The sequence below is a fragment of the Geotrypetes seraphini genome, chromosome 5, assembly GCF_902459505.1.
Source record: "Geotrypetes seraphini chromosome 5, aGeoSer1.1, whole genome shotgun sequence".
NCBI classification, from domain to species: Eukaryota; Metazoa; Chordata; class Amphibia; order Gymnophiona; family Dermophiidae; genus Geotrypetes; species Geotrypetes seraphini.
Genome location: NC_047088.1, coordinates 205,170,052 through 205,195,609, shown reverse-complemented (window position 1 = coordinate 205,195,609; position 25,558 = coordinate 205,170,052). Strand labels below are relative to the sequence as shown.

Sequence of the window (25,558 nt, the reverse complement as noted above, 5' to 3'; positions counted from 1 at the left end):
ACAAGGGTCTCTTGCTCATCTGACATTTCTTTTTCTCTGTGCTCAACATCCATCTTCCATCTTTGTGTACCTATCTTTCCCTTCTGTGTCTCCTGTCTCCATCTCCTTTATTTATCATCACTACTCTACAAGGGAGATGAGTAATGCAGGATGTATTCCTATTCTCTCCCACATCTAGCATTTTCCCTCTGTCCATATACCCCTCCCTTCTCTGGCATTTCCCCTCTCTGTCCATGTACTATTCCAATGCAGCATCTCCCTTTGTGTCCCTGTCCCTATTCTCTTCTCCATGCCCGTTATTTTCCCCTCTGTTTCTGATACATCCCTGTGTCTCTCCCTCTTCCTTCATCTGCTTAGTATGGCATCTCTTTTTCCCTTCTCTTCCCTTCAGCCCCTCCCCCAAGATGTCCAGCACCTCTCTACCTTCCCTCCAACAGCCCCCACCCCTTCTCCACAGGTATAGCAACTCTCCTTCCCTCCAGTTCCCCTTCTTGCAGGTCCTATAGTTCTATCCCTTCCCTTCAGTTCCAGCTCCAGCTCCAGCCCCAATTCCCATCCTGTGCCCTTTCCTCCTGCCCCAGCCTTTGCTTTGCCGATGGCTCCAGCTCTCTCCTTCATGGGTCTGGCAGGTCCAGCTTTCTCTCCCTTGCAGATCTGGCGGGTCCAGCTGGCTTCCCTCCCTCCCTGTTTCTGGCATATACCTTGAAGAGTGAACTGAATGACGGTGCTCATAAGGAGGGAAGTCTGCGATCGCAAACATTGTTGATCGGCTCGCTTTTCTTCAAGGTATATGCCAGCAGCAGGGATGGAGGGAGGAAAGCCAACTGGACCAGCTGGACCCACAAGGGAGGAGGGATGGAGCCGCGAGCTGGGGAGCTGTGTTTAGGGGAGGGGGAGTTCTCTGCAGGATCAAAGCCTTTTACCACTCCACAAAAGGTTTTGTTCCCACACCGGCAGTAAGTATATCAAGTATTTGCCAATTCCTGCAGTTTTCTTGTGGTTTCCATGGGTTAGCTGCAGAAAAAAGGTTACTGTGCCATTCTCTACACCACACCAATAGCCCTTATGCCTGCAGGTGACACCTATGTGTAGGTACAGTGGAATTAGGGTGGATTTTGGAAAGCTCACATATTCCACCATAAGTGTAGTAGTTAGAGTGGGATATGGGCCTGAATCACCATCTTTGTGATTGACTACACTGCCTACTAGAGACTCTAGGAACCTGCTTGCTGTTCTACTAGGACAGGCCAAAACATCTGAAGCCATCATACAGGCAGGTATGTACTGTTTCTTTCACATCTTTAGGATGGGGTAGGATGGGATGGGGTCAATGACCACTGGGGAGAATTTAGGGAGGGTCATGTGTACATCTCTCCAGTGGTCATCTGGTCAGACCAAGTTTAGCCCCTGATGCCCAAATTTTGCCCTGGATATTTTTCTTAAATGTTTGATTATAGCAGGAAAATGTCCAAATCATAAATCTGCTCTAGTCCTACCCATACCACATCTGTAACATGTTCCCTTGAGATTTAGATGAACTACTGATCAAAAGCATAGAAATCTATCTAGAATAATAGGCTTCGAAAATAGTGAATTGGAAGGGTTAGGCAAGAAAAACGTCCTGTATGCTAGTTTTTGGACCTTTTTTTTTTTTTTTTTTTAAATGAGCTTCATAGCCTTAGAGATTTTATGTGCATGAAAGCAGTTTAGTGTACATTCATTACATGCAAAACATTTTCCAGACCTGAAGCAAATGCACATCCCTATTATATGAGGTGTTTAATTTAGAACTGGCTTACCACACTGCCTTCATCTGGATCGTAGAAACGCTCAAGAAGTTGCACACTAGTGCTTTTGCCGCATCCACTACTTCCAACGAAAGCAAGGGTCTGTCCAGGTTTTACTGACACCGAGAGCCCATTCAGAACTTGGATGTTAGGTCGAGAAGGGTAAGTAAACTTACAGTCATTAAAGTCCAAACTCCCCTTGAAATCATTCTGTTAACAAAATTGAGACCTTTTTATTTCCATAATTCAAGAAAACAATGGAAGGACAGGTGAAACAGCATGTATGGCACATTCTCGTTATCCGTGTGTTCTGAATTCATGAATTTGCTTATCTGTGCAAAATAAAGTGTAACACATTTTTTTTTGCCATTCACAGGCATTTTCACGGTCCTGCAGAGTGTGCTCCCATGACGATGAAGATATTTGTAGAACGGTGCATGAGTATTGTTTTATACAGATTGTTTTTACAAAACAATAAGCTGTTCTTTACAAGAAGGGTACAAAAAATGATGACTTTATGGTGTTAGGCAGCAAAAATGTACAATAAGCAAGGTCAATGGTTCCATTTTTGGTATTCACGGGGTTTTCTAGGAACCTAACCCCAGTGAATAGCGAGAATGCCCTAGATTTTGGTTCTTTATAAACCAGGTGTCATGACTACTTTCATTATTCATTCTTCACTACTGATATAAAATAATTCCAAGACTTTGTTCTTTTCCCTGCCTCATGTACTTTCCCTAAATGTTTTCCCCATCTTTATATTATAATGTAACTTCTTGCCCCTCTCTTTCCTAAGTATTTCCAGTATTGTTAAATGTGTCATTAGTTTTGTCAATATTCTTTAATGTATTACTTTATTAACTTGTAATTTTATTATGTACATCGCTTTGAATTACGATAAAGCGATTAATCAAATCTGAATAAACTTGAAACTTGAACTTGAAGTTGAAGGTTTGATGCATTCAACAAAGATACTTCAGAGGAATAAGTTAAAAAAAAATTATCAGCAACTGCTATTCAGTCAAGAATCATGAGCCACTCAAATACTCAGAGTCACACCAGTTACCTTGAACCATATACTACAACACATGTGCTCCAGACATCAGCGCTGAATTAAGGAGCTTTTTTACTAAGCTGTGTTAGGCGCTAATGTGCATCTAATGTAGCAAAAAAATGGCCTAACACAAGACACATTAAAACATTCTGCATTAGTTTCACCACGTGCACATGCTAAGTGCATGCGAAATATTTTTTGAGGCAATGCGTCAGGGGCACAGAGATTACTACATGCTGAAAGAGGCGCTGAGGAACGCAATGCTGAGCAGCTGTCAATCTTCAGTTAAGCACCGTTTATGGAATCACACCTAGCGGCACTTAAATTAGACATAGGCGCCCCCTATTTATGCCAGGGTTTTCTTGGCCTAAATACTGGCATCTAAGTTAGATGCCTACTGGCGCCTAAGTCCAATTTATGTACCTAGCTGCAAAACACACCCAAGATCTGCACACGATGCACCTATAACCATGCCTACCTTCTGGTAAGTGCCTATCTAAAAGCAGTAGGTGCTTATTGAATTAGGCGCCTACCACCCAATTAATTTTAATTTTTGCCAATTATGAGCTCATTATCGCTTATTAATGGCATGACTAAACTAATTGAAAAATTAAGTTAGGCACCTAGATCAGTTAAGTGAGCCAATCTAGATGCCTAATTTTAGGCACTGTAAAGAATCTGGGCTTTACTACCTACAGAATAGATGTTGATAAGTGCTCCCACTGTCATTTTACAAGATTGGTCATGCAATAATGGGAAGATTACTACATGGCCATTAATAGAAATAATAAAATTGAGGGTTTTAGAGTCAAAATAAAAATGGCCTTAGTACATAGCCTAAGAGTGTGCTAGGGCCAGGTTTTACTGCAGTTTAATAAAAGTACCCCAAACTTGGTTCTCTGTTCATCAGAGATCCACCAGATACATGGCAGCCATTAAGGCACAATAAAGAATTCAATAACTGGATACCAACAGTACAACAAAGTTATATGAACTGTATAGTGAAAAGCCTATTTATAACGGAGGAATAATGATCAGCAGACTTTTCTTTCATGTCTGGAAACAAGGTTAAATTCCGAGGAAGCTCATGAGATCAAATTTTAATATCATTTACTCAGTTCATCCAGGTAATTGACTCTCCATTTCCCCCCTCATATATATGGCAGAAGGAGGCATTTCCAGAGGTATATTTAGGTCATAGAGGAAAATGGCATGCACAGATTGTATTTCTATATCTCTCTGTGTTATTTTCCATTTAAATCTTTCTTGCTAAGAAAACACCTGCAAAATCCTTTGTACCCATGGCCATAGTACACACAGATCATGTAAAAGTAGACACCTTCTTGTGGTTTACATATTTATATTTGTAGACCTGTGCTCATTTTTATAAGAGCCTGTTTCCACAGGTAAAATATTTTACATGCAGAACAAGCTTTAAAAACTTACCATGCAAGAGGATCATCTTAAGGACATTTCTGTGGATAAAATAATCCTTCTCTCAGATTCTAGTTTATATTGTGCCCAACTTTGTGCTCATATCAGATGTATGCACAAATAAATTAACTAATCAGCTCAGAAACATCAATAAGTGAATGCTAGCAACCAATGGGCAGTCTTAAACATTTGTGCACACATCTCGCTATGCATGGTTTTATAACTTCAATCGTGTTTTATAACTTCAATTGTGTGTATCTGAATAGGGGGTGTGGCCAGGGGAGTGTCATAGGCACTCCGAAAGAGCTGCCCACAGGATTACAGAATTCACCCAACGTACACATAAATTGGGTATCATCATTTATACTGTTTTTTGCTTTACCACACCCAAAAATCAGGCACGGGATCCACATCAAAAAGCATTCTAAAGAGGGCATGATCCCTTTAAAGAATGGCACATAGTACTCAAGGTTTTCGGTGCAAAATATTTAGCACCATTTATTCAATTCTCTTTTATAACTCATAGTTTTGGCACAGGAATAAACTATATTACATGAATCTTGCCTTGATGAATGAAATTAATCTCGTAGCTCAAAACAGACAGAAAATGGAAGGAGTAAATTTTGGAAAAGTGCTTTTCATGCAGATCAACATAATTTATAATCTGTGCATGCACTTGTAAACTCAGTCCAAGTTCTGCTCCCACACACGCCTACCGGCAAAGTGCGCACCATCATGTCAACATGCGTGCTTTAATACCAGTTAGCATTGTATAACAAGCCACTTATGTGGCCACATATACATGAGAATGACATTATAAAATTACCCCCATTATTCTCTTTGGAATCTAGATTGTACCCGGTGTCTCAAACCTATTACAGCCGATCTGGATATTTAAGTGGCTCTTACCCATTTTTGTCCTTCATCACTGTAAACCTTGATTTTTGGGACACGATCCACTAATTTAAAAAAGCGTGCTGCAGATATTTTAGCTTTAGCGTAGTCTGGGGTGTAGGAGGAAGCTCTTCCCAAAGCGGTCCCGCTTGTCACAATTGAGGAGATTACTCTAGAATCAATGGAATAATTCATCAAAGTGTTGCCTGTTCAACCCCATAGGTAAAACTTGAAGCTACAACATAGATGTAGCCCCTAATGAATCTATAAAAGTTATGTCTAAATTAAAATCAGGTATTTTCATTTACATGGACATTTCCTGGTTAAAAATATGAATATACAAAACAACTCATAAGTAGATATAAATCTATATTGATACGTGTTTAAAGAGGACATGTGACTGTTGGCTAAATCATGTGATAAGCACAAAAGGATAGATTTAAGAAAGTGTCAAATATTAGTGGATATATTCTGCACTGCCTCCATGTTAGCCAGTTAGGCCCTGATTCTACATAAGATACCTACTGGTAGGTGCCTATATCGGAGCGCCTACCGATCTAGATGCCTAACTTAGGAGTCCTTTTACTAAGGCGCACTAGCCATTTTAGCATGCGCTAAATGCTAATGCATCCATAGGCTAGAATGGATGCGTTAGCGTTTAGCGTGCGCTAATATTTAGCTCGCACTAAAACAGCTAGTGCGCTTTAGTAAAAGGACCTCTTAGGGTTACCAGATTTTACTTCGGGAAAATCCAGACCCATGGCCATGGCCCCAGGACCACCCAGTTCCGCCTCTTTCTCGCCGTATTTCATCCCCCCAGCCTGCATCCGCGCATGTGTGGACATGACATCACGGGCACCTATGTGTGCATGTGATGTCACTGGATTGCGTCCACGCATGCGTGGATGCCCCTTCCCGATGCAATTATTTCAGGAAGCTTTTCAAAACCCGGACAAAGTGCCGGGTTTTGTAAAGTCATCTGGACTCCTGGACATGTCCTCGGTTCTGCTCAGGTTACATAAAAACATACATAATAAAATAATAACAAACAAATGGCACATAACTGAATAAAAGATCTACTTATATTCCCTCTCAAACAACAGAGTTTTCATGCTTTTTTTATACCCTTTATTTGACATTGTTGCTCAGAAGCAATGTGTGTTTTCTATGGCTCTTATGGGAGATCTGCATCTCCAAATGCCTGCTACTTGGCATTGTTGCTCTCGTTCAACATCAAGTTACATAAAGCAGCCACTTCACCATCTGCCGATTAAAGGGTTAAATTGCATCACATTAGAAGACTGCTTAATTTCAATTGGTAACAAGTTCCACAACATTGCTCTCTGTACTGACACCATGGACTAACGGATTCTTACTGATCTCACCAAATTCAGTGACGGAACTTCAAGATTCATCTGATTCTCAGAACGCAAGGCTCTTCTCGGTCGATAAAAACAAAGCAGTGAATTCAAGACTACGGGACTTTTGTCAGTCAATACTTTGAATATCAAACATAGAGTTTTGAATTCAACATACTGAGCAACCGGAAGTCAACCTACGCCAGCCAAACAAAATTGGTGTTATATGCTCATATTTAGAGGCACCTACCAGTGCCTACATGGAAAGTAGGCATGGCCTAATATACCAGCTAAGAATCAACACCAATGTAATAAAGAAAATTATAAACTATAAGGGAACCTCAGTATGGGCACTGCTGTGAACTTCACAAAAAGGATGCTATGTCTTCTCCTCACTACAGCTCCCTTATAGGTCATGGTGAGTCCTCCCCAACCACCTCCAGAATCCCCTAGACCTACTTATCTACCACCCTAATAGCCCTTATGGCTGCAGGAGCTACTTATATGCCAGTAAAAAAGGGTTTTGCGGATGTATAGAGGAGTGCATATGTTTAAGTATCAATGCAGTGATTACAGGGGCTTATGGGCATGGGTCATCCTCTCCATGAGTCCCTAACCCACCCCCAAGACGGCTTAAGACGCCTCTGTGCAGGTCGACTAGGCTTTCCTATGCCAGGCTGCCAGGAGATGATGGTCTGGAGGCTGAATTTTAAAGGTGTGAGCTTAAATTTCTCTCCAGAAGCCATTATAGAATTAGAACTCAGCGTGCTGCGACTAGGCCTCCAGCTCTAGAATTGCTCTCTTAACCTTTAAAACTCATTTTCCATATTTTATATTTGCCCTTTTGAAAGTTAAATGCTAGCACAGTAGATTTCCTTAATGCTCTCACTCCATTTTTAGTATTTATATACCACTTTATATAACTAAGGTGACCATACGTCCCGTTTTGAACGGGACAGTCCCGTTTTCGGATCCCCTGTCCCGTTGTCCCCACACACAGCTTCGGGACACCCAAAATGACCCGTTTTCAGAGACAGCGTCCGGAAACTGTGCGCGGGGACAACGGGACAGGCGATCGCTTCCTGTCCCTCTCCTGCCGCAGCAAAAGAAAAAAAAAAAGCCTCCCTCCAGGCCCGATTTAGGTCCACCGCCGCTGCTCCTCTGCTGCCACTACTCGAACCCGGAAGCCTTCTTCCCGACGTCAATTCTGAGATCGGAGAGGACGTTCCGGGCCAGCCAATCGCTGCCTGGCTGGCCCGGAATGTCCTCTCCGACGTCAGAATTGACGTCGGAAAGGCTTCCGGGTTCGAGTAGTTTGCAGCAGAGGAGCAGCGGCGGTGGACCTAAATCGGGCCTGGAGGGAGGCTTTTGTTTTCTGCAGTAGGGGGGGGGGGGAGGAGGTAGGCAGGCAGGCTGGCTGGCTGGCTTTGGGGGAGGGAGGGAGGTAGGTAGGTTTTGGGGAGGTAGGCAGGCAGGCTGGCAGGCTGGCTGGCTGGCTTTGGGGGAGGGAGGTAAGTAGGCAGGTTTTGGGGAGGTAGGCAGGCAGGCTGGCAGGCTGGCTCTGGGGGAGGGAGGGAGGTAGGCAGGCTTGGGGGGGAGGTAGGCAGGCAGGCTGGCTAGCTCTGGGGGAGGGAGGTAGGTAGGCAGGCTTTGGGGGAGGTAGGCAGGCAGGCAGGCTCTGGGGGAGGTAGGCAGGCAGACTGGCTGACTTTGGGGGAGACAGGCAGGCTGGCTTTGGGGGAGGCAGGCTGGCTGGCTCTGGGGGAGGCAGGAAGGCTGGCTCTGGGGGAGGTAGGCCGGCAGGCTTTTTGGGAGGGGGTGGGACAAAGGCTGGAAGCAGTGAAGGGACATAGGAAGGAGGGATGAAGGAGAGAAAAAACAGCAGAGAAGGGGGGGTTGTAAGTAGAAGAAAGACTAGAGAGATAAAGGCCTGAACCAAAGGGGAAAGACAGGAGACAGAAGCAGGACTTTGGGAGGTGCAGACAGAGGGGGAGAGCCCCTGAGGAAGAGCAGAGAGAGGCAAGATCATAACAGAGGAGGGAGAGAGAGAAAGGGAGACCTGGAACAATGGTACAAAGGAGAACTGACACTGGATCTGGAGGCACTAAGGACATAGGAAGGAGGCACTGGGGGCACTAAGGACATAGGAAGGAGGCACTGGGGGCACTAAGGACATAGGAAGGTACTGGGGGCACTAAGGACATAGGAAGGAAGGAGGGAGGGAATAGAAAGGGACAATTGTTGGGCCTGAGTGCAGAAAGAAATGAAAGATAGGATGCACAGTCAGAGGGAAATGCAACCAGAGATTCATGAAATCACCAGACAGCAAAGGTAGGAAAAATGATTTTATTTTCAATTTAGTGATAAAAATGTGTCAGTTTTGAGAATTTATATCTGCTGTCTATATTTTGCACTATATTTGTCTTATTTTCTATAGTTACTGAGGTGACATCGTTGAAAACCCCCCAAATATAAATATTTATCATTTTCTCTGCGTATAGGGTGCTTTGTGGTTTTTTTAAAAATTTTATGGTTACCATTATGAAACAATAAGATATTGTGGGTACATGAAAAATTAATGGAAGAAATTGGGGCCGGGGCTAGGGTGGGTTTGGGGGGGCGGGGCTAGGGCGGAATTGGGGGTGGGACTGAATATTAATAGATGTCCCGTTTTGATGAAAAAAATAAATGGTCATGTTACTTATAACCTAAGTGGTGTACATTCAGGCACTCAAACATTTTCCCCTATCTGTCTTGGCAGGCTCACACTATATCTAATATATCTGGGCAATGGGGGATTAAGTGACTTGCCCAAGGTCGCAAGAAGCAGTGTGGGATTTGAACCCACAACTAGTAAGTAGTTAGAGTAATGCTAGCGTCAAGCAGTGGATTTTCCTCAGATAAGTAAGTTTCAAGTTTCAAGTTTATTCAATCTTTTGATGGATCGCCTATAACAATTACTAAGCGATGTACATGTAATAATAAAAAGAGATAAGAAACTTAACATAATAATTAATTACGTAACATAAACTAAAAACATTTAAAACGTACTTGAGGGGCAAGGGAAAATTAAAAAGTTACAATTTCGGGTTATGTAAGAAAAAAGGGAAAGTACAAAAGGTAGGGTAAAAAGATAGAACAAAATGGCTCAAGCAAACTTCGTTAACTTCTTTAACAATAAAACCAGATCATAAATAATTTAAAAAAAAAAATAAAAAAATAAATAATAAAAAAAAAAAAAAAAACTACTAAAGGTCGAAGGCATCATTGAATAGATATGTTTTTAATAGTTTTTTAAATGTTGAGATATTTTTTTCTGATCTAATAAATTGAGGAAGTTTATTCCACCTTTGTGGGCCGGCGACGGTAAAAGTATCAGCTCTTCTGGTGCCTATGAATTTTAATGATGGAACTGTTAATAAGCATTGGTCGGAAGAGCGAAGAGATCGATGAGGTTTATATGGAATTAAAGTTTTGGAGATAAATTGAGGTTCGTTGGATGTTAACGTTTTGAAAATTAGAAGCATTAATTTGAAACAGATCCTGTGATTTACTGGTAACCAGTGTGCATCTATTAGTAATGGAGATACGTGATCGAATTTTTTTGCATTATAAATTAATTTTATTGCTGTGTTTTGAATTATTTGTATTCTTCTTATTTCTTTATGTGTGATGTTTAGGAATAGAGCATTACAATAATCTATTTTCGCTATTATAAATGAATGAATTAGGATCTTTAAAGAAGAAGGAGTAAGAAATTTAGCAATAGATCTTATCTGCCGTAATTTATAAAAACAGTTTTTAACCAAATAGGATATGTGTTCATGATAGGATAGTTTTTCATCTATGTAAATGCCAAGAATTTTTGTTGAGGATACCATGTTAATGGGGATGTTGTTGAGAACAAAAGATTTAGAAAGAGAAATATCGTTTTTCCAGTTAAATAAAATGGATTGAGTCTTATTAATGTTTAATGCCAATTTGTTTGTGTTTAACCAGTTTTGGACGAGCTCTAGCTTTTGATTTATTGAGGAAATATCTGTAGTGTTTTCAGGATCTAAAGGGTGTAAGAGTTGGATATCGTCTGCGTAAGAATAAGGGATGAAGCCTATGGCCTGACAAAGTTCTAGTAAAGGAGCGAGAAAGATGTTAAACAATAGAGGAGACAAAATGGATCCTTGTGGTATTCCAAAGGTTGCCGTGTAAGGGGTGGATTCCTCATTGTTAAATCTAACGATGGAGGTTCTGTTAGTAAAATAAGATTTAAACCAGTCTAAGACTTGCTCGGTAATTCCTTTTTCTTTTAGTCTTCTTAGAAGGAGATCATGGTCGATGGTGTCAAAGGCGGCGGAAATGTCTAAGGAAAAAAGTATTACAGATTTGTGTTGATCGAGGTAGTAATGAATGTTAGAGGTTAAGCCTGTTAGGGAATACTCAGTATTATGGAATTTTCTGAAACCTGTTTGGTTCGGGTGTAATGCGTTTGTTTTTTCGAAAAAATCAGAAAGTTGGTTGAATATGATTTTTTCGGTCAATTTTGCGAGGAATGGTATGTTTGCTATCGGACGAAAATTAGTTAATTCGTTAATGCTGGTTTTATAATTTTTTACAATAGGGGTAATGTAAGCAGATTTCCATTCTGATGGAACTGTGGAGGTAGTCAAGCTACAATGAATAAGAGACAATATAAAAGGACCAAAGTGAGAAAGGTTTTTTTTTAAATAGAATGGAGGAATTAATTCAGATCGGGAGCCTTTTAGATTAACCTGAGAAAATAATGATTCAATGTCTTGTAAGGAGGGAGTTTTGAACTTTGAACATTTTGCTGTAGGAATAAGGTCAGATTGATCAGAGTCATTGATGCAAACAGAAGGATTTTGGGAAAAGGATTTCCGGATATTATTAATTTTAAGAATGAAGGCGTCCGATAGTTCTTGAGCTTTTAAGGTTGATTTCTGCGTTGAGGTTTTTGATTTATGTAAAGGGTCCATTGATTTTAGAATGTTATAAAGAATGGAAGTGTTTTTCGCTTTCTCAATTTTTTTGGAATAGTAAATTTTCTTTGTTATATTAATTTTTGTTTTATAGTGAGTTGCTTTATCTCTGTATTTTAGTAAATTGTCGGTTGATTTGTTTTGGCGCCATTTTCTTTCAAGAGAACGTAATTGTCGTTTGATTTGATGAAGCTCTGAATTATACCAGGGATTGATGGCTTTTTTAAGAGAGATAGTTTTTGAGGTTAGTGGGACTATTGTATCTAAGAGTGAGGTAAGTGAAAGATTCCAAGCAGAGACTAGATTAGTAATTGAGTTAGTGTGTGACGTTAGAATTTCTGGGTCAAGATGTGCAGTTATATCTATGTCTTCCAATTTATTGTATTCTCTGTATGATATGGTCTTGAAATTAGATGGTGGTTGAGCGGACATGAATTTTGAAAAAGAAAGGTTAAATGATATAAAGTGGTGGTCTGACCAGGGAATGGATTTGTCTAAGCGGTGGTTTTTAACATTTCAGCATATTCTTTATTTTGCTGTTTCTTTTAGTTATAGATATCCCCTTATTTTTGACCCTTGAAAAAGCCTAAGACGGAGGTGAAACGGGTCCCGTCGGGGATAGGGATCGATACAGCAGTTACCAGGCGCTAGCAGGCATAGACTAAGATAAGTCCCACTGAGCTTGTTGAGTAATTCTCAAGCTTAAGAGTTTTACATATTTAAATGATGAATAAGTTATTAAGCTAAATAAGAGCTAAATAAGAAGATTGAATTAAGAAAACAAAAAATACATATTAAAATATTATAATTGAAAAATAGTGAATTAACTGGAGTTTTTTTTAGGTCAATGATAGACATTGGAAGAGGAACCCCTATAAACACAAATGTATACTATCTTTAGTGGAGGGTTTGTGGGGTTACTGAGACCTTTTTCTTCCATTTTAATTACCTATCTTTGGCTTACACCAAGAGGTTGTGTGTGTTTGGATTTGAACCCTCAGGGTGCTGAGGCTGTGGTTCTAACAATTGCACCACACACTCCCTAACTGGTTTACATTCATGTTCTCAAGCATCTTTTTATTCCTATTTGTCCTGGTGGGCTCACACTCTGTCTAATGTACCTGGGGCAATAGGGGATTAAGTAACTTGTTCAGGATCACTAAGAGCAGCATGGGATTTGAACCCCTAACGTCAAGGTGCTGAGGCTGTAGCTCTAACCACTGCACCACACACTTCCCTGACTATGAACATATAGGTCACTGCTTCCATCAAACTTCAGCCAGTGGCACAATAAAGTTTGGGGTCATTTTAATTTGTGTGGTTCGAAGAGCAATGCACAGACATTACTTATAAATCGTTGTAAAACCTGCTAAGTGTATAAATGGCTCTCTCATTACCTGAACACATAACTGAAGTGAAGTCCTTCCTTGTGGACTAAAAATCCTCCATATCGGTACGATACTGAATTTGCTATAAATATTACACACTGAGCAAAGCCAAAGCAGATTCCATAGACATTTGCTTTTTTGATCGCAGCTTTGTAAGGTGTTACTAATTGCTTTTCATACATTTCCACAAACTTCTTTTCCTTTGCCAGGCCAGCGATTGTTCTGATGTTAGTTAAAGCTTCATTAGAGATCTGTAGGGAAAACCAAAACAAAACAGAACACATCTCTCTATATGTAATAAGTAAGAGGAGGCCCTGGCTGGATTTCTGCCCATTAAAGTAGCTTTATCCTGCTAGGAGTTGAATTGATATATACAAAAAAATAGTGATGGTGGCCAGTAAGTGTCTTTGACATTCATCGTGGTTAATGAGGGCATCAGCAGAGCATGAGGCACCTCAGTCTGATATTAATGCAGCCACAGAAGTGGCGCTTTACTTCCCCTCCTCCTTCTGCAGTTATAGCTATCAGCAGTGGCATTGTAAGGGGGGTGGGGGCGGACCGCCTCTCTAACCCCTCCCCACTATTGCATGCATGCGCTGCTTCCCTTCCCCTATACATTTTTAACGTTCGCAGTGCGAGCGGCAACCCCCAGCCTGCTGCTCGCACCAGCGTCGGCTCTTCTTCTGACATCACCTCCTGGACCTGCGCCTTGGAAGTGACATCAGAGGACGAGCCGAAGCTGGCGCAAACAGCAGGCTGGGGTTGCCGCTTGTGCTTCAGATGTTAAAGAGGCACAGGGAGAGGGAAGGCTGTGCATGCACGGCAGGCGGAAGCGGGGAAGGAGTAGACAGGGGTGGGGCAGGGGAAGGGCGCCACTGCCCCGGGCACCTCGCTAAGTCACTGGCTATCGGTGCTTCTTTTCTTCCTTTCCCTTCCCGTCCCCAGAACAACTGAAGTGGCCATTGCCATTCCAGCCAGCTCTATGCTTTCTGCTTGCTGACGCTTCAGGGTCACCACCTAGTGTTCACGCTGCTATACAGCCTCCCATGCGGACACCTTTTATCATGTTACCTGGCCTGCTGTGCTTGGTTGGATTCCCGCTGCCCCCCCCCCCCCCCTGACTGTAGCCACTGTTTGCTCTGAGCCAACACTGGTCCAGAGAGAAAACAGCTGCACAATTCTACCTCCGTATTCGCGGTGGATGCGGGTGGACCATAGGCGCGAATATGGAAAAACCGCGAATAACTTTTTAAATGTTATTTGAGGTTTTTAGAAAATCCTTCGTTAGATCCAGAACACTGCGGCTAGGTTGATCTTCGCAAAAAAGCAAATTCGATCATGTTTCCCCGCTTCTGTCAAAACTTCATTGGCTTCCGGTGATTTCTAGGATTCACTTTAAATGTACCTGCCTAATATTCAAGATCCTACATGGCATTCTTCCTCCCCTAATTCCACTATCCTGGAATTCTTCGAGACCTGACACTACCAGATCGGCCCACAAACTCAAACTATCTTTCCCCTTGTTAAAAGGCGTCATGTATGCAGGTAAATTAGGGAAATCCCTTTCCTTCAAATTCACTGAGCTTTGGAATATCCTCCCTGCCCCGCTGCGGAACCTAGGCTCATTCCAATTATTCCGAAAGCATCTGAAAACCTGGCTTTTCTCCAAAATGTAAAGCTATCTATTTAAAATGTAAAGCTAGCATGTCCTTCCCTCATTTATTGAATTACCTGTAAACCGTGCCGAGCTCTATCTTAATGGAGATGATGCGGTATACAAACTTAAGGTTTAGTTTAATTTAGTTTTATTATTGAAACCGCGAATAACTTTTCAACTGTTATTCACGGTTTTCTGGGCTTGGATTAGGCAAGCAGTGATTTCTGGGCTTGGAGCAGCAAGCAGCGATTTCTGGGCTTGGATTAGGCATGCATGCTGGGAAGAAGCCTTTCTCACTATGGATGCTGGGAAGCAGCGTTTTTCTCAGTGCACACTGGGAAGCACAGAAGCAGCAAAAGCATGGAAGCAGTGACTTTCAGAGTGAATGGTAAGGGATAAACTTTTTTATCGGTACAGTAAAAGGAAAAATAACTTTAGTGATGATGTAACTTTTGGGAAGCGGAGTCAGCAGCCCAAAAAATCGAAAATCCGCAGATACAGAAACCGCGAATACGGAGGGAGAAGTGTGGTTGCTGAACTACATGTGGCTGAGTAGGACCTAGTCTTAAAAGGAAAATACTTCCCAGAATGTGAGTAAAAACACACAAGCTTACTCTCAGGCACACACTATAGCCAGTGGCCCAGAAAGAGTTTCTTCAACTGTCAATGGAGTGCATATTATATCACTCACAGAAGAAAATGTTTACAAGCAACTTAAACTCTGAAAGTGAACAGTTATGTGACTGGATAAGGTACATATAAACAGCTGAGTGTCTTATTATATTCAGTTAGCAACCGTGTTAAAAGAGAGGAAAAAGGATCTCAGAAACCTGCTCATAACATGTGTAGAACCAAAGAGGTCCGAGACTTATCAGTTCTAGATTTCAATCATTGATCCTCGAAAAAAAAAAAACCTCTCTTATATCTCACAATGTACAATATACAGCTTACTGTTAAAACTCAGTTTAAAACACTGTGAGCAAAAATGTGTGAAAACCCTGTTACTAAGTTGAGTAGGCTGAATTTAGGATACAAAATAGTGACCTGGACTGGAAACTGACAGACGGTGTTGGAAAATGGAATCCGCTTGGAGGAAAGGAAGGTGAATAGGGGATCGATTCATTTGTGAGTGACATTTGTGAGTGATATTAGCTAGACCGATCTCAATGGACAAGAGTGGGCTGCGACAACAACTCCAGTGTGCAGTGCATATAAAATTTTCAAAACAATCTGTGGTTTTATCTACAAGTGTTAACATCTACAGCCTACATCGTTATAAGATCATACTTCACATTGAAACGATCCACACAACTATTAAAACTAACCGTCATATCCTCAAGGAGAATCACAGTGTCATTACCTGAACGTATGAAAACAAGAAGCATAAACATTTTTGTCACCAAGGATACATACACAGATTGGTATTTAGAAAAACGATTACCCTTCCAGCATCTTCCAAAGCAAGCTTGTCTTGGTTGGCAAATCCAGTTAGCATTTTAGCCTGTAGAGCCCCAGATAAGGCTATGAAGGGCAAAAAGCAGAGGATGACCAGACTTAGCTTCCAGCTAAAGTAGAAAGCAATGGTAAGGGCTACACCAATATTAGTTAGGGAGTTGACAATCATTCCTATCTGAGATCCAGTAGCCTTTGGGGGGAAAAAAGAAAAGATTAACAAAATGTTTATGAAAGTTACATGGAGATGTCATACATTATGACCCGCTGAGTGAAAAGGTACCAACAGTGTGTTACAAATAATATAGGCTAAAAAGTTTGGTAGGGTAAATTTAGGCAATTTTCATTTCAGAAAGTTTTGTGTATTATAGGGTCAGTAGAATGGGACTATGCAATTTTTTTTCACAACGTTGATGTTTTTCATGTTCTATAGCCTAAAAACTGCAGTACCTAAAATGGAAGATGTGATTTCTGGGGTTAATTACTTTTTAAAAAAATTGATAAACACTTCTTATTTTTTAAAGACAAAATGAGTCCATATCTGAGCCTGAAATTTGGCAGGATTATGCAGAATATCCTTCTATCTTGTGGTATAAATATGAGTCACATACCCCACTTTTGGGACCATTTCACTCAGTGGGTCTTAATTAGTTTTCCTATTTTTGGACTGCAGAAAACCTGATCACCAATCGCAGTTTTCATTCTTCTTTATTATACGAGGAGTGATTCATAAGAACACAAGAATAGCCTTACTGGATCAGACTAATGGTCCATCAAGCCCAGTAAGTAGCCTGTTCTCATGGTGGCCAATCCAGATCATTAGTACCTGGCCAAAACCAAAAGAGTAGTAACGTTCCATGCTACCGATCTAGCAGTGGCTTCCCCTTTGTCTTTCTTAATAACAGACTATGGACTTTTCCTCCAGAAATTTGTCCAAACCTTTCTTAAAACTAGCTATGCTATCCGCTCTTATCACAACCTCTGGCAATGCATTCCAGAGCTTAATTATTCTTTGTGTGAAAAAATATTTCCTCCTATTATTTCCCTGTAACTTCATTGTGTCCCCTAGTCTTTGTAATAGTTGAACAGGATTATGGAGAGCAGCTTCAGCGAAACAAGGAAGTTCCCTGTCGGGTCCTGTTGTGGATTTGCCTGCTTGTGGTGAATGATATCTTGTGTGAGGAATCCAGGAGATTTGGGGATTACAGTACGAGTAGGATCGTATGATTAGCAGCTGCATCCTCTTTGCCTTCAATCATGTTTTGTTTGAACTGTGCCTATTTTTTGGGGATACATGGAATTTTTCTCTGCATTTTGAGTGTTGCCCTCTTATATGTTTATATAGACTAGCAGGGGTCTCAAAGTCCCTCCTTGAGAGCCGCAATCCAGTCGGGTTTTCAGGATTTCCCCAATGAATATGCATGAGATCTATGTGCATGCTCTGCTTTCAATGCATATTCATTGGGGAAATCCTGAAAACCCGACTGGATTGCGGCCCTCAAGGAGGGACTTTGAGATCCTTGGACTAGAGGAACATTGTGGATACAAGCCTGTGAGATTGTTGCTGAGAAACTTCAGAAAGTGGAGTTTTTTGAACCTATGAAGCCAAACTGAGGTTTTTTCTCCACTTTCTTTTTTTTCTCTGTTGTTTTTTTTGGGGGGGTTGGGCTCTTGCTGTGTATTGTTGCCATTTGGAGTAAGTTTATGCCACTGTTTGCCTTACACTCAATTCATGGGGACTCTTTATAGTGAATGCCTATAGAGTATGAGAGCTTGATATTTTATGATTTAATATACTCTCTCCTTTTTCTGTGATAATTGGAATCATCTATTATTATACTGTTGTCCAATTCTCTAGCTTTCCTAATCCCTGAAAACATTTCTTCATCTGTCTGCTCATTTTGTACCTTTATATTCCTTCCCTTCACACATGGAATTTCTATCCATAAGGATTCCACACTGCTATCTATGTCATGCAGAATGTTTATTTTATTTGATTCAATTCCCTCTTTAACATAAGCACCACCCCCCTCCAATCTGATGTACTCTATCCTTGCAATATAATTTGTAACCAGATAATACAGTGTTTCAAGTTTATTTAAAATTTCTTATACCACCTAATCAGGCTTCTAAGCGGTGTACAATAATCATAAAAACATACATTGGCTAAATACAGACTTAAAATTACAAGATATCTTTTAGGGATAACTAGTATATTCAAAGACATTTGAAACTCAGACAAAGAGGAATGGAAGGAAAAAAGGTGAGAACTACAATGTTCTGAGAAAAAGGTGACAGATAAGGGAAGTACATTAGAAAGGGTTGCTGTGGACAAAAACAGCATAGGCTCGCCCTTATAAGGGCAGTTAGGTTTCAAAGGCATCAAAAAATTAAAATGTTTTTAGTTTAGTTTTGATTTAGCAATGATTCTATGCATAAACAGGTAGGGAAAGAATTCCATAAAGTGGGAGCGGTCATTGTAAAGATGTTTGATCTCATTGTGTTGATGTGCTTCAACGATGGAATTGACAGAAGGTTCTGAGTCAAGTATCGCAGAATCTTGGTGGGGTTATATGGAATAAGAAATCTGTAAGGAGTGATTGTTGATTTTGCCCTTTGATCATACACGTCCAGGGTGGGTGGGTGGGGAGGGGGATGGGGAGATACTTTTAATTTGAATGCAATTGTTGGATATTTAGAAAGGGGGGGGGGGGGAGGATATATGTATTTGCCATAAAATATAATTTGATAGAATTTAAGTGCTGTTAAAGTGTAAAATGTCTGTATACTATGTTCCACTTATTTTTTACTTTAAAATGAATAAAGTTATTAAAAAAAAAAAAAAAAGAAATCTGTCAATGAATTCAGGTTGGTTATTCTGTCGGGCTTTGAATGCTAGTAAAATAATTTTATAGCTGATTCTGTGTTCTACCGGTAACCAGCGTGCTTTGTACAAGAGGGGAGTGACGTGGTCACATTTTTTTGCGTTAAATATAATTTTTATTGCAGTATTCTATACTATCTGTCCCACTGATAGTCCTCCTTTCACCAGGTCTCTGAGATTCAGCTATTGAAAGGTTTTATACCCATCATATCATTCCTTCTGCTAGAAACTCTCCAACCCTGAGATGCCCTGTCTACCTGTCCAAATTCAATTATAAGCTCTTCTGAGCAGGGACCATGTATTGAATGTTAAATGTACAGTGCTGTATATGCCCTTCAGTGCTATAGAAATGATAAATACTAGTAGTAGTTAGCACAATACTGGCTGTATCTGAGACTGCATTTCTTCGAACTCCCTGCCAGACAGCACTGCTTGCACCTGGAAGTTCTTTAGAAATAATAAGTTGTTGTTGTTGGGAGTTGTTCACCGAGTTCAGGCATCCTACAGCATCCTAGCAAAAGCTCTAAAGCAGGACTTCTCAACCCAGTCCTCAGGGCACACCTGGTCAGTCATATTTTAAGGAGACCTACCAAGAGTATGCATGACAGAGATTTGCATGCTCTGCTACAATTGTGTGCAAATCTAACTCATGCATAATAATTATGGGCATTCTTAAAACCTGACTACTGTTTTCCATCTGATTTTTGGCCTTAAAAAAATATGATCACGCAAGCCCTTATTACCTAAAGCTCCATTGGTTGCCATTTGAGGCTAAGGTTTTGTTTAAATTTAGTTGTATTGGTTTTAAAGTTTTATTTGGATTTTATTATTCAAACAAGAATACACGAAGGACCTGCTGGTTTATGTCCCCATCAGTAAAAGCATGTCGCAGTAAGAGATTCTTGGGAAAAACTTTTGCTTTCCAAGCTAGTGCAATGAATTCATGTTGAAATGCTCTCATTCCCCAAGCTCAGTCTTATTATCGATTTTGAAAAATTCTTAAAACTTACCTGTTTGATAAATATGTGATTTAATTGGAATTTGTATTTTCTGAGAAACACTTGATGCTTATGTATGTAATTCACTGTTCAGCCTCGCCTTGTTGTGAACCACCATGAACTGATGGTTTGGTGGTATATAAGAATAAATTATTATTATTATGTGCAGGGCATAGTGAAGGCAGGAGGCACCTGGGAAGGTGGCGCCCTCCTCTTTCTCCCCCCCCAATCTTTCTGTGCCATCTCCCCTACGCCACACTCATGCCCTCCCTTCCCACCCCTGTACATCTTTGCCAGTTGCGAGCAGCTCCTCTGGCCTGCTGCTCGCAGTACCGTTCGCTTTCCCTCTGATGTCACTTCCTAGCCCTGTGACCCGGAAGTGATTTCAGAGGAAGCCAGGCCAGCATGAGCAGCAGGCCAGCGAAGATGCTTGCGCTGGCAAAGATTTAAAGAGGTACGGGGGAGGTGGGGAAGGGAGGGCGCAAGCATGGCATGGGGAGGTGGAGAGGTGCCTGCGCCCCCACCAACGCGGCACCTGGGACAGTCTGCCCCCTACCCCCTCTTACTACGCCACTGGCTAGGCATGTCTCAAGGACTGGGTTGAGAACCTCTGCTCTAGAGCGAAAGAACTACCGTAGTTTCCTAATGAATGACCCAATGCAACAGAGGAAATTGTTCTTTTTAATGTCCACACAATATGTAACAACACATTATTGACTATGATGAAACCCATCCCGTGCACCCCTCCTTTCACTGTTGCTAAATGCAATATTTCCTTTCCTAAATGCTTCAATGAAGCAACTCCAGAAAAGTTCTCAGAGCTTTCTGGGAACACAAACCCATGTTAATTGTTAGTGAAAAAAAATAAAAACACTCCTCAAATTATTTCTCACCCCTTGAACCTGTGACGCATCTGTTGCCAGTCTTGTAGTTAAAGCGCCAGGGCTGTTTCTGTGGTCATCAAACCAACCAATTTCCTGCCCCAGCATAGCTCGGAACCCAATCTTGCGTAACCGTTTTGTGAGCAGTTCTCCAGATGTAGCAAAAGCATATCCCTGATATAGGAAAACACAAATAATATATGCACAAAGGAAATAAAGCTCATCAAAAAAGGAGATCATGCTCTATGGCTCACTTAAAGATGGGAGCCAGATACGCACTGAATGTGAATTCTGTATTGGTAATTCTGCATGCAATTGGCATTATAGAATATTTGCATAAGTCTGCAGTTACATACCTAACTTAACCATGAGCACTTATGCTACTTAAATGGCTGGTGTAAATGTTTGTGCCTAACTATACCCAATTGGGCACATATGTACTGGCGCACCCTTGACCCTCATAGGTCCATACCCCTTGGAGCTGCATGCTGTGGAACTTATGCGCACAGGGCTAGTCTTAGTAACTGCAGGACCCTGTGCTTGGTCCTGCCTCATCTATCCCATCCATGCCTAGCCCCATCCCTTACTGGCAAGATTTAAAAAAAAATATATATTATTTTTTTTGAATTTATGAAATTTCAATTAAATACAAGTAAGCCAAGTAAAACTTGTACAGAAAAACTGCTCAAATAACGCGAGGCTATCATAGGAAATAGGAAGCCCAGTATCAAGACACCTTCTCCCCTGCCCCCCCCTAAATCAGTCATCTGGCTAGGCCACTGAATACAATTTAAAAACATCTGTAATGCAAATAATCTAAGGCTAAAAATATCACTCCAAGACGAAAGCACCACAGAAGCCAAGAAAGTTAGCTTATTATTTAAGTGAAAGAAAATCCTCAGACAAACAGAGAGGTGTACCCACCTCTCCGTTTGTCTGAGGCTTTTCTTTCGCTTAAGTAATAAGCCTGAGGCTTTTCTTTCACTTAAGTAATAATCTTTCGCTTAAGTAATAAGCCTGAGGCTTTTCTTTCACTTAAGTAATAAGTCTCAGGCTTTTCTTTCGCTTAAATAATAAGCTAGCTTTCTTGGCTTCTGTGGTGCTTTTGTCTTGGAGTGATATTTTGGGATTTTTGGATTACACTTCCCTCCATTCCTCCCTTTTTTGTGGTCATATTCTAAAGCTAATATCTTCCAGTTAATAAATTAAAAATAAAACACTTTTTTTCTACCTTTGTTGTATGAACATATTGGCCCTGATTCTATAAAGTCTGTCTAAAGTTAGGCACCAATACAGACACCTAATTTTAATTGAGCAATAGGCTTAATCACTGCTGATATTGGCACTCAACACCACACAATTGGCTTTAGTTGGACTTAATTGAAAGTTAGGCACCTAATTCGAAAAGCCCGATTCTATAAAAAGGGGCCTAGCCCAAAGCGCCTACATTAAAAGTGGGCATGGTTAGGGATGGATCATAGGCGTGTTTTCAAGTTAGGCACCTCTTTGTGAATCAGGTGCTGTTAGTCTCTGATAGTGGTCCTCAAACTTTAGACATAGAAACCCCTGGCATAAATTGGGGACGTCTAAATGTTAGGATGCTGAGCACATTGCCTCAGCAAGCTTAGGCAATGCTAAGCATGATTCTATAATGGGCGTATAAGTTTTATAGAATCGGTGCCTAATTTTAGGCAGACTTTATAAAATTTGGGCTTTTGTTTTTCCATCATCTTGGTTCCAGTTTTACTTTTTTTACACTTTCTTGTCTGTCTGCTACTAATTCTCTTTCCAGTGTCCACTGTTCATTTTTCTTTTCTCCTCTTTTTTCTCTTGTTCCATTCCCTCATTATGCCTGTCTCTAAAATATTGATTTTTCTCTTTCCTCTCTGTCCTCCCTTTTTTCTGCCATTGTCCAAATTTCACCTATTTTTCACCCTTTGCCTTCTTTTAAATTTTCACCTATCAATCTCCTCTCAGTCCCCCAGCTCTCCCATTTCCCATCTCACTCCTTTCCTAGCCTCCTATTTCCTTCCATCTACTCCCCATTACCACATTTCTCTCTCTCTGTGCTCAGTATTCTCTCTCATCCTCTTGCCACCCCCACCCCTCTTTTGAACTCTCCCACTGGTTCCACCATATCCAGAATTCCCTCTTCCTTTCTCCACTCTTGTAGCCAACCCCACTCTTATTGCCTGGCATCTCCCTGTCCCCTTCCTTCTACCCCCTTGTTCCACCTCTCTTTCATCCTTCCTTTCCTTCCCTCCCCAGGTCCTGCTTCTCTCTTTTTCTTCCAGGCTGCCCTCCCATTGAGCTTCTCTGCCTCCCTTCCCACCACCCTCAGGTCCACCATCTCTCCCTTTCTGTTCCCAACTTCCCTTCCATCCCATATCCCTCCTTACTATTGCTCTCTTTTTTTCCCAACTGCCCTCTCATCTCATATCTCTCCTGCCTTCCCCAGATCCCCTTGGTCCACCATCTCTTTTTCTTACCAACTGCCCTCCCATCCAGTATCTCTCTTCTCCTCCCTCCACAGCACCCCCATTCTTCTCCTCTCCCTCTCTCTTCCTTCCCTTCATTACATTATCTACCATCTCTTTCTACCTTTCCAGGCCCATCATTTCTTCCTCTTCACATTTCCCCAAACCTGATCCAGGATTTCCCCCCTCTATTTGTACCCTCTCCCTCAGTCTACTTTAAAAACAGTAGCTCCAGAGGGCCCCATGAACCAGTATGTCTTCCCTTTCTCTCCACCCTAAGTCTTCCTCACCTTTCCACTCCATTTTTAAACTGCAGGGGATCCCTGACATGGTAGTGATTTTGATACACTGCCTGTGGCCTCCTCAGCGCTATCTCACTGTCATGGTCTGCCCAGGTGGGAAATAAGAAGTTGCAACAGAGGGAGGCAGACTGAAGCAGAAGGACAGCACTAGGAAGGCTGCAGGCAGTATATCAGAGTTGTTGCTGTGCTGGGAACACCCTGCATAGCAACATGCATTTTTAAAAGTGGAGTGGAAAGATGAGGGAGACCTTAGACGGGGGTGGAAAGAAGGGGAAAACATGGCAGGGTACAGGATCCCTGAGAATGTGAGGCCCTGTGTGGCCACTCCACTCATCCCTGCCTAAGACTAGCCCTGTGTGTGCACATTTTGTAGAATACTGACTATAAGCAATTACACACATAACAGGTAATTAGTACTAATTAGTGCTAATTAACACAATTATAACCAATATCTGACCTTATTCTATAACTTGGGCATGCTACTTTGTGCACTAAGCACCAAGTTGGGTGGACAAGTGTATAGAATGAGTGGGAAAATGTCTATGGTATTTTAGACTATCCTAATCTATTTGTGAGTCTCCAGGCCATTTCAGAATTTAATTCTGAATGTTGTTGACCAATAATTATTTATTGGGACAACAGTAAGTGAAAAAACCCCCAAAACAAATACTTAATTATGGTCTGATTTTTAGCTAGGGTGGCCATCATTTAAATTTAAGCACCAGGCTGACTCAATACAATACCTACATTTAGTGGCACTATCTGTTTAAGAAGTGCCGCTGAATTTACTGTATTATGAAGTGGTACCATATCATTGCCTATTCGTATTCATTAAACGTAGGCCTGCAGGCCAGCAACGGGTTTAGGTTTATCTGGGTAATTTTAAACAGATATTCAGCAGACTCGACTGGTTTAAGTCAGATGCTGACTTCAACTGATACAATCTCATACTAACACTAGAGGCTGCCTGTGCTATTTTGAAGCAGGCACTTGTACGGGCAGGAGTGACTAGGGATTGCTCATACCTGAACCCGTTAGGGGCCAGGGATTTGTTAAAGTAGGCCCGGGGCATGGCCTTCAGGAGAGTGGGGGGAATCCTTTGACTGGATTAAGAGAGTATTGTGGTAGAAAGCTGGCCATAAATGTATCTAACCAGTGCAATGAAAAGTACCACCTAAAACTCATTTGCCATGTATTTCTACATATCCACATGAACTTACATGGCAACCACACAGCCTTTTTATTTATTACAGAAGGAATAATATGTGGTAAGAAAGAATTACCTGTAAGAACTGTGTGCAAAATGATATGGCTCCAACAATGACAAAAAGCACACAGATATCATCAATCTGTTTCCTTTTCTCTATTTCATCAGGTAAAGAAAATGTCTAGAAAAAAATATGTTGAAATACACCAAATGACAGTGGTACTTTAGTAGATGTTGGCTGAAAACATTCATGTTAAAAGGCATTGCTTTAATATTAGGAATCATGAGTAAAATATATTAACGGCTTCTGCTGATTGCTATTTCCACAAGCTGTAAATCTTTCCCAGCCCAGACTGGCTGTTGTGTAGCAAATAATCACGATTGTGTAATCACAAAGTTCAGCAGAATTAAATACATGAAGAGCCAAAGAGGTTGATGGCAAAGTCTGGAGTAACTTACCTGCAGAAGTGGGAAATGTCTTCACTGTCTTGAGAAGGGTATAGAGGGCAGTGGTAGGAAGTGTTGACAAGCTCAGTAAAAGATATGAATGGAACTTACGTTGGTTTAGGTGTGGAAATTTTGCATAATCATATACTCAAAGACAGTGGCCTAGCTAGGGAGGTTAGAGCCTGGGGCAGTGGTGCCTGGCCTAACCCCTTGCTCTTCCCTGCCACTTGAGTGCCCGCCCCCCGTGTACCTCTTGAAATGTTTGCCAAAGTAAGCTGCATCTTCCATCTGCTCGTGCCAGCCTCGGCTTTCTTCTGACTTATTGTGGTCTTGCGACGAGGAAG

General features: G+C 41.3%; 1 protein-coding gene across 14 annotated transcripts in view; it reads right to left on the bottom strand.

Annotated features, from left to right (window-relative positions):
- ABCB11 (ATP binding cassette subfamily B member 11) overlaps window positions 1–25,558 on the bottom strand; it is a 174,263-nt gene that overhangs the window by 10,733 nt on the left and 137,972 nt on the right. For 7 of the 14 annotated variants that reach the window (XM_033945698.1, XM_033945702.1, XM_033945699.1 and 4 more), the window contains 6 exons: window positions 24,844–24,948; window positions 20,794–20,955; window positions 16,008–16,211; window positions 12,919–13,160; window positions 5,185–5,341; window positions 1,800–1,997 (listed from right to left, as the gene is read on the bottom strand). In XM_033945698.1, the coding sequence (XP_033801589.1) occupies window positions 1,800–1,997; window positions 5,185–5,341; window positions 12,919–13,160; window positions 16,008–16,211; window positions 20,794–20,955; window positions 24,844–24,948 (1,068 nt within the window). Of the gene's footprint in view, window positions 1–1,799; window positions 1,998–5,184; window positions 5,342–12,918; window positions 13,161–15,979; window positions 16,212–20,793; window positions 20,956–24,843; window positions 24,949–25,558 lie in introns of those variants that run through there. The other 7 variants (XM_033945710.1, XM_033945711.1, XM_033945706.1 and 4 more) reach the window with 7 other exon arrangements.